At 57.7% G+C, this 8,726-nt stretch overlaps 1 protein-coding gene across 2 annotated transcripts; it reads left to right on the forward strand.

Annotated features, from left to right (window-relative positions):
• WBP2 (WW domain binding protein 2) lies at positions 834 to 8,383 on the forward strand. Of its 2 annotated transcripts, XM_018063794.1 has the most exons (8): positions 834 to 1,014; positions 3,216 to 3,324; positions 4,508 to 4,643; positions 5,295 to 5,387; positions 6,193 to 6,327; positions 6,512 to 6,634; positions 7,078 to 7,154; positions 7,274 to 8,383. In XM_018063794.1, the coding sequence occupies exons 1-8, from the start codon at positions 956 to 958 to the stop codon at positions 7,325 to 7,327; spliced, it is 786 nt and encodes a 261-aa protein (XP_017919283.1). In that variant the 5' UTR covers positions 834 to 955; the 3' UTR covers positions 7,328 to 8,383. The 2 variants fall into 2 exon arrangements, with proteins under 2 accessions (XP_017919283.1, XP_017919284.1); XM_018063795.1 differs by lacking the exon at positions 6,193 to 6,327 and having other exon boundaries at positions 922 to 1,014; positions 7,274 to 7,538.

Genomic DNA, 8,726 nt, shown 5'->3' on the forward strand with positions numbered 1-8,726 from the left:
CTAAGCACTCGGTCTCTCGCTGTGCCCAGTGGCATTCAGTTCCTCCCAGACTGGTTTAAATCTTCGAGCCTGGAAAATGCTGGGAGGGCCGGGCGGCAAAGCCATAATGTTCTAGAGGGAGCAGCGCCACCGCGAGGCCAGCTGCGGTGGAAGAGGCGATGAGATGAAGGCGCTGGGCTCGGGTCCTCCTCCCCGCACCGAGATTCTCACCGCCCACTTCGGAGGGTCTGGGTTTGATTTCATGGGAGCGATCGCAGTTTTTCCTGACTCTTCTCTGCCAAACAGAAACTGGTCTTGCACTTATCTGTCTGGCTCAGTGATTACTCAAGTGCGTGTGTGTGTGTGTGTGTGTGTGTGTGTGTGTGTGTGTGTGTGTGTGTGTGTTGGGGGCGGGGAGGGGGAGCAGTCATATAAGTTCTCCCCAAACGTTTGTAGACGGAATGAAGCTGCCCCAGTTAGTGATCAGCGCTCCTACAGCTGGGGTAGGTTACAACCTCCATCCTGTGGGTATGAGCTTTTGCCTCCAGCGCCTTTACGATTAATTCCTCTGTGGCTAACCGAACTATTCATTCGGCTCCCTGGGAGGACGCAGTGGAGGTAGGTGGGAATTAGTTACGCGACTCGTGGAGTCAATCGGGACCTGTGGTCTCGGAGACTACAAGTTCCAGAATGCATCCTTCCGCTAGCGTGTAGGGAGAGGTCGGGGTTGAGGGAGCGTTGCCTTCTGGGAGTTGTAGTCTCGAGCTTGTTTGTGATGCAGGCGCTACCCGGGGAGGGGGGAGGGGGCGAGGCCGTAAACTATTAGCACGTGACGCCCGGGATCAGGCGGTAGAGCCTGCCTCCGCACGGGAGCTGTGACTGGCTGGCGCTTATCTGAACGACGCCACCAGGGGCGGGCAGAAGAAGGGCGCAAGCGCACTGCGTCGCCAGGCTCGGGACCCTGTTCCGAGGGACTATGGCGCTCAACAAGAACCACTCGGAGGGCGGCGGAGTGATCGTCAACAACACCGAGAGGTGAAGACAGTGCGGAATAACCCTAGAGGCCCGGAAGGGCGGGCATCGAGAGTGTGGGCGGTGGGCGGCGGGGCGTGAACCCGTGGAGAGGGGAAACTGATGGGTGGGGGGGTAACGGCTTGGGGCGGGGCTGCGGGAAGCTGAGTGGGTGTTGAGGGAGGGGCCGGGATGCTTTGATCAGCTGTGGGATGGGGCCGGGGCGGCCGGATGGGGCGGGGGCCTTGCAGAGACAACTGGAGCTTGCGGGTCGTCCTCGAACCCCTTGCCCAGAGTAGGAGACGTTAGGAAACGCGGAAAGCTTTAGACAAAAGTAATTGCCATTTATTTAGGCGTTTACTGTGTGTCGGGGAGGGGCGACATCTGTTCTGCCTTTTTTCAGTATGTGAATCCTGTGCGGCAGATGCTATTACCCTACACACTTGACATGTAAGGAAACTGAGGCACAGGGAAGTTAAGAAACTTGCTTGAGCTCACAAAGCTGTAAGTAACAGCAAGGAGTCTTGATTCCAAAGTCAGTAGCCTTAACTACCAGTATGTAGCCTTCCAGTATATTCCAGAACTGCTCAGTTTCCAGGTGAGAAACTGAGGCCCAGAGGTGAAATTACATAGTTAACGATCGTCAGATGCCTGACATATTTCCTATAAAGGTCAGTTTTTGCCTCTTTCCCTTGAATTCCTATTGGCTCGGGTCACTCCCCAGAGTGGTCTCCCACCTGTCCTGCCCACCCCCCACTCCATTCTGTCTCTCCTACCTTCCGGTCCTTGAATGGCTTCTCTCCTCTTGCTCCTTGGGCGTTGAGAATCAGACCAGCCAGCCCTGGTTGAGTGACTCAAAAGCACCTCTTGAAGGAGCAAAGAAGGAATCTGAGTCCCCAGAAGAGACTTGGTGGGATCAGAGTCTAGACACTGGTTAAGGCCAGCACTCAGCCCAGGGCTGTAACCCGGCATGCTTGTTGAGTCAGGAAAGCACTCAGGGAGCCCACAATACTGACTCTCCCCATGGTACCGGCACAGGGTCTGCCAGGCCCAGCCTGTTCCTGATCATGACCTCTTTTCTCTGAGCTTTCCCTGTCTTTTCTGGTACTGGTCCTCTTTCCACTTACCCCTCCCCAGTGAAGGAAGTTGTGATATCTGGGAGGGCAAAAAAAAGACAAATAGAACCACGTGAACTTGGGCTGCGTTGTCTTGTAATCAGAGAAACCTCACATTGCCCTGGGTGTGTAGCCTCTCTGTGTGCGAGCCAGTCCCAGGGTGGACAAACCCTGCTGATGCCATTTGGTACCATCTCCTGGGACTGTTCTTCCTCTCTCAGTGGGGCTTTTCTGGGACAAGAATGTTATCTTAAAAACAAAAAAGAATGTTACCTGTCCTCCTGGGCCTCCTACCTGGTTTAGGACTCAGTGCTGCTGCGTAATGGTGTGCCTTATTTTTAGCAAATGCTTGCGCCCCAGTTCTGAAAAAGTTGTGTAAACAGTAACTGAAGTCTCCATTCAGCATATAAAGCTTGATGTGTAAAACAGTGAACCTCACTCTTCAAGAATCCCTGTGAGAGCGATGAGAGCTATGGACTGTCACAGGAAAAAGCATGTGTGTGATCGTCTGAAGGATTCATGAACTGATAGCCCTGCACACTCAGCTTAAGCACCCCAGGTTTAGAGGAACCCTGAAGTGAGCCCTTTGGTAAGGTGGAGAGTCATGTCTTAAAAAATTATGCATCAGGCTTAAAAAGGCAAACCAACAAAAACAGAGCACCTGCTGTAAGGACCTGGAAGAAGAACAGAAGAGTTAACCCAGATGATCTGACCCGATTGGAGGGATTATGGTGTCTGCAAAGCCCTGCGGCTCTTCTACTGCACTGGTCACTTTTTTTTCTCCTGGTTGTGCCCTGTGGCTTGTGGGATTTTAGTTCCCCGACCAGAGGTTGAACCTGGGCCTTCCGCAGTGAGAATGGGGAGTCCTAAGCACTGGACCACCAGGGAAGTCCCTACACTGGTCACTTTGGGGCTATGTGGGTGGGGTTCGGGGAACCCAGCTTGCTCATTTTTTCCATGGCTGTGTTGTTATGCTCCTCACAGCAGTGTTGAAACGACCACACGCTGGCAGCTACTCATAAGCAGCTGCTACCCAGGAGGTTTCAGTCCTTGGGGGTGACAGATTGTGACTCCAGCAGTCTCATCAGGGCCTGTCCTCTTTTCTCACAGCATTCTGATGTCCTATGACCATGTAGAGCTTACGTTCAGTGATATGAGGAATGTGCCAGAGGCCTTCAAAGGGACCAAGAAGGGCACCGTCTACCTTACCCCGTACCGGGTAAGTTGTACAGTGAGGCAGCTGGTTTGGAGACTCGTGGCTCCAGGAGGCTGATGTGAGAGCCTTAGGTCAGCCTCAGCCTTGTGAGTCTAGTGGCCTCTGAGCCCTGATGAATGTCAGCGTGTTTCTGTCACATCTCCCTGGTTCTCAAACCACCAGGCTCTTTGTGCAGCAAAACTGACGGCTGGACAGTGAATCCATGCAAATTCCCGAGCTGCTGCTGCAAGCAGTCTGGATTTCAGTGCAGCTGCTGGAATGACCTGGGCCTGGGGGGAGAGGCCGAGGTACTTTGAGTTTTGTAGGAGTAGCCCGTGAGGCCCTTGTGCACGTCCAGAGTAGTAAGTGTGGTCCACAGGATTCAATAGCACGGCCGCAGTCTCTGGGCTGGGCAAAGAGCCCGGCCAAACCCGGCAGAGCAAGAAATGCCAGCCTGCAGAATGGGCCTCACCTAAGAGTACCTCGGGCAGACTCAGAGAGACTTGCAGAGAAACACAAATGGATGTTCCTGGAAGAAGATGGCTGCCTGGGGCCACCTGAGAGCTGACTTAGAGGTGGAGCGGGGAGAGGTGCACAGGCCTTAGAGGAGACCTGGGTGGGGATGGGGAGGGATGTCTCAAAACCCTGTCTCTGGGGGTTCAAGTTGGCATCTCCAGTCACAGATTAAAGTCGTGGGTATAAAACAGCAGGTTCTCTACCCGGGGGGTGAGAGCGTTGCTGATTGGGCAGAGTCCACGGGCTGGTTAGTGCCGCCCCTTCTCCCGGGGTCCACCACCTGCTGCCATTGCCTCCTTTCAGTTCTGTGGAGCTCAGGCTGGACGCCCGCTACGGGAGCCCTTCCCCGCCCCTCTGCCCTCGCCTCGCAGCCTCTTCACTGAGGCTCCGCGTCCGCCGCCTCCTCACCGCCCATGAGTGACAGAGCAGGCCGTCCTGTTCACACATGTGGCCTGAGTCACGCGTTTTTCTTGTGAATTCACACATCTGGCCTCCCTAGCCCAGCTGCACGTGTGGCCTTTTACTCCAAAAGGCACCCTCCAGGGGTGGCTATTGCAGAGAGTGCCCTGGGGCTGCTGGGTGCTGGCTGCGGCCACCCACACCAGCCCTGGGAGCGGCAGCCTCACACAGAGGAAGCGGTGGCCAGGCTGGCTGTGGTCCGAGCAGTGATGGCCCTTGTCTGTCCTTGCAGGTCATTTTTCTGTCCAAGGCGAAGGATGCCATGCAGTCTTTCATGATGCCCTTCTATCTGATGAAGGACTGTGAGATCAAGCAGCCTGTGTTTGGGGCAAACTACATCAAAGGGACGGTGAAGGCCGAAGCAGGAGGTGGGTGACGGCGGGGCTCTGGGCTCCGGAGTAGCTTCCAAGACCAGCCTTTGGGCTGCCAGCCATTCATCAGGGGGTGAAGTTGCCAAGAGCTGGGAAATGCTGGCATTCAGAATGACAGCTCAGATCAGAGAGCGAGCGAAGGCGGCTCAACGACTGCAGACCCAGTGAAAACGCTCACTTCGACCTGGGGCGTGTGTCAGACGTTAGGTGTGGGAGGGCACTGTTCAGGTGCGTGGGAGGCAGGGGCCTTTTCCCTCGAGCTTGGCAGACCCCAGAGACCCCGGCACCATTCTCACTTTCCCCCACACTCAGCCTGGCCTGAGCCTTGCTGCTGAGCTCACGGTTCCCCTTTGGACAGAAGCCAGGCAGGGGGTGCAAGGGTTTGTTCTCAGCACCACCACCCCCTCCCCCGGGAGTGAGAGAGCTGCTTTGAACTTGAATCGGCTGTTGCTGCTTTATTGGGGGTGGGAGGCCCCAGCGCAGCTGTGCTTACAGGACTGCGAAGGAAGTGGGCAGGGGGCCGGCCGGGTCGCAGCGCTGGCCTGTGATGTGTGTGGCAGGCCATTGGATGGGGCCTGGAGAGGACGTACAGCCATCTCTTCAGACGGAACGCTCTTCTGAGCTGTTGATGCGCTGTTCTCTTCTCAGGTGGCTGGGAAGGCTCTGCATCCTACAAGCTGACCTTTATGTCCGGGGGCGCCATCGAATTTGGACAGCGGATGTTACAGGTGGCATCTCAAGGTACCGAGGCTCTCGGAATCCGGGGCCGAGGACACATGGAATGCGTGTGCCATTTTGTTCATTTGGGTTTGTTTCCTTTTAGTTGTGCTCTTTAGGCAGTCAGGAGGTGAATTCCTGGGCCCCGGGCTGCCCAGGGCTGGGAGTTGGGAAAGGGAAAGGGAAAGTGTTAGCCACTCAGTCCTTTCTGACTCTTTGCGACTCCTTGGACTGTAGCCCGCCAGGCTCCTCTGTCTATGGAATTTTCCAGACAAGAGTACTGGAGTGGGTAACCATTGCCTTCTCCAGGGGATCTTCCCGACCCAGAGTTGCAGGCAGATACTTTCCTGTCTCAGCCACCAGGGCAGTGGGAAGGAAACCTGTAATTAACATCACCGCCCTGTACCCCAAAGGCTGAGGTTCCTTTGCCTGGAGCAGGTATAGGATGATTTGCCAGAGCCGTTCAGCCTCGAGGACATTTGGCCTCATGGAAACAAACCCAGCCTTTATGCTCCTATGAGGCAACCTGTGAAGTCCCAATGGCTGTGTTCCGCAGACCTCCTCACCTTGGCCCCAGGCTCCCCCAGTTCCGTTCTTGCCCCTCCCTGAGCCTCCTTCCTCCATCCCTCCCACCACCCCATGCCCTTTGCCCCATCTCCTCTGACCCAGCTCTGACCTCCGTCCCCACCGAGACTCCTCTCCCCGTCCCTGCCCGAGGTGGCCTCGAGCAGGGAGGGCTGAGGTGCGTCTGCTGTGCACACCCAGGGACCCTGCAGCTCCCCGCGCCTGAGGCTGGAGACACTCACTTCTCTCTCCCCTTGTACTGTAGCCTCCCGAGGCGAAGCCTCCAGCGGAGCCTATGGTTACTCTTACATGCCCAGCGGGGCCTATGTCTTCCCCCCGCCAGTCGCCAATGGAATGTACCCCTGCCCTCCTGGCTACCCCTACCCACCGCCCCCACCTGGTGAGTGTGTCCTTTGCTACCCACCCCGCACCCCCGCCCCCACCCAAGCCAGGGGGTTGCAGAGGGGAGACTTGTTCTTGGACCTGCTTCAGGACGGACGGAGCAGCCGGAGGGGCCTGGGGGGGCACCAGACAAGGGGCCAGGGCGGCGCCGCTCACCGGGTCCCGTCCCTCTCGCCGAGCAGAGTTCTATCCGGGACCCCCCATGATGGACGGGGCCATGGGGTACATGCAGCCCCCACCGCCGCCCTACCCCGGGCCCATGGAGCCTCCGGTCAGCGGCCCCGATGTCCCCTCCACTTCTGCAGGTGAGCTCAGCCCCTGGGCTGCTCCCCACAGGTATGCGGAAGCCCCAGATAACGCACGACCATTGGCCTAGGGACAGTCCCAGGGGACCAGCCGTGTGGTGGCAGGTGGTGAAGAGAGATCAGTAGATGCCAGCTCACTCTCTTGTCTTTAGCTGGCCGTGCTCCCTGGGAAAGGTTTCCCTCTGTACCTCAGTCTTCTCATCTGCAAAATGTGCCAACAGAACCACCTGGGGGTGTCGTGGTGAAGATCGGATGGGGAGGAGTACAGGGGGTGTCTCAATAGTACCGGAAACACTCAGGGAAGGTTAACCACTGCTTGATTCATGGAACTGGGTCCTTGGCACCAGCCACCCGAGCACTGGGGAGCCAGGGTTGCAGGGGCGGCCGGAGGCAGCAGGGAGGCCTGTCTGTAGGGCTCGTCCCGAGTGTGTGTGTTCTCACAGCTGAAGCCAAGGCCGCGGAAGCAGCTGCCAGCGCCTATTACAACCCGGGCAACCCACACAACGTCTACATGCCCACGGTGAGTGGGGCGGGCACACGCTGGAGGGGGACCCACAGCCCCAGCTGCTGGTATTCAGAGGCGGGAGAGACCTCCCCTTGTTCGGACGGTCCTAACGTGATCTTTCCTTTCTTCCTCAGAACCAGCCTCCACCACCTCCCTACTACCCCCCCGAAGATAAGAAGACCCAGTAGACCCCGCCACCCCCTCCTCCTGCCTCCTCTCATTCTCCTCCCCTCCCCTTGGGGCTGAGTTGGGGCTGTGGGGCGTGATGGGAAGGGCTTGTCCTTCCTCCAGCTCTGATATAAAACAGTTATCAGGAACTCGCCTCGAGGGAAGGGGGGCCCCGTGACTCGGGGCGGTGCCTCCCAGTTTCCCATGTAAGCCCGGAGCCCGCTGGCTTCCTGCGCTGTCCCATGGCGGGGTGGGGGGCATCCCCCCACCCTCCTCTGTCCCTGTTCTGCTCTCGTAGCTTCTGCCCATGGAGGGACTCTCTGGCCACCTCCTCCACCGCAGTCCAGCTCTCTGATTTTGTAGCTGCTTTACCCCCAGCCTCACAAGCGCTGCCCACGCCCCCGCCCCGGCGCCCTGCCAGGCCCCACTCATTCCGTCTGCCCTCGTCTGTGCCTGGCTAAGGAGGGCCGCCTGCCTGCCAACTGCCCACCTGCATTCCATCCCCAGCCGGCCGCGCCCCTTCACGCTCACCTTCCCGTCCCTGCCTCGTCCTGGGTCTTTTGTCACCTCTGCTTTCAACATTTAGGGTTTCCCACCAGCCGCCGGGGGTGGGTGGTCTGAGGGCAGCCATGACTGGGGGCAGAGCCCCTCTGCTGCCTCGCTGGTTTTTCTGGAGTTTGTTTCCGTTCACCTCTCCTTTCCCTCTAGAGAGGGCCTCTCGGACTAGAACTGGAGAATGCATGTCCACTTCATGTCCACTTGGGGGCCGCCGGGTGGGCTGGGAACCAGACCCCTGGGGCCTGGCCTGGACATTGACCATGAGCTCTTGCCAGCCCCTCAGCCTGCCTTCTTCCCTTTAAGCTTCATACCTGGTTGGCAGTGTGTCCCCTAAATGCACTAAAATTTTGCTCTCACTTGCTCCTGGACTGGCTGTGAAGAGAGGAGATGGTTATTTAGAGGATTCCCTATTTATTTGACCAAAAAAAATTCAGTTAATATATTAATGTGAAATAAATCCTGTTTGCACCTTGACTTGTCTGCTGAACATGTGAACTAGTAAAAATGAAGTGACTAGACCCCTGTCTGGCTCTGTGTGGTGAGGGAGGTGCTCTTGGGAAGGAGAGCTGTCTGGCCTGCAGCCGGGCCGGGGCGGGTCGGGGAAGGCTCCGTTAGATGGTGCTCCCTCCCATGTGAGAGTCCCTTGTTCGCTCAGCCCATTTGGACCCAGGATGCCGAGGCCTGTCCTGTGTCTCATGGGGGTTGCTCAGCACCAGTGTCCACCCACGGAGTGCCCCGGGGCCCAGCAGCTGTCCCGGGTGAGAGGCCTTGGACACAGGAGCCGGGCTAGATGGGTGTTTGTGCCACACCCCAGGCTGGTGTGGTCACTGCCCTGCCCTGAGATGCCGGGCGGGTCTGAAG

The sequence above is a fragment of the Capra hircus genome, chromosome 19 (assembly GCF_001704415.2).
Source record: "Capra hircus breed San Clemente chromosome 19, ASM170441v1, whole genome shotgun sequence".
Lineage (NCBI taxonomy): Eukaryota > Metazoa > Chordata > Mammalia > Artiodactyla > Bovidae > Capra > Capra hircus.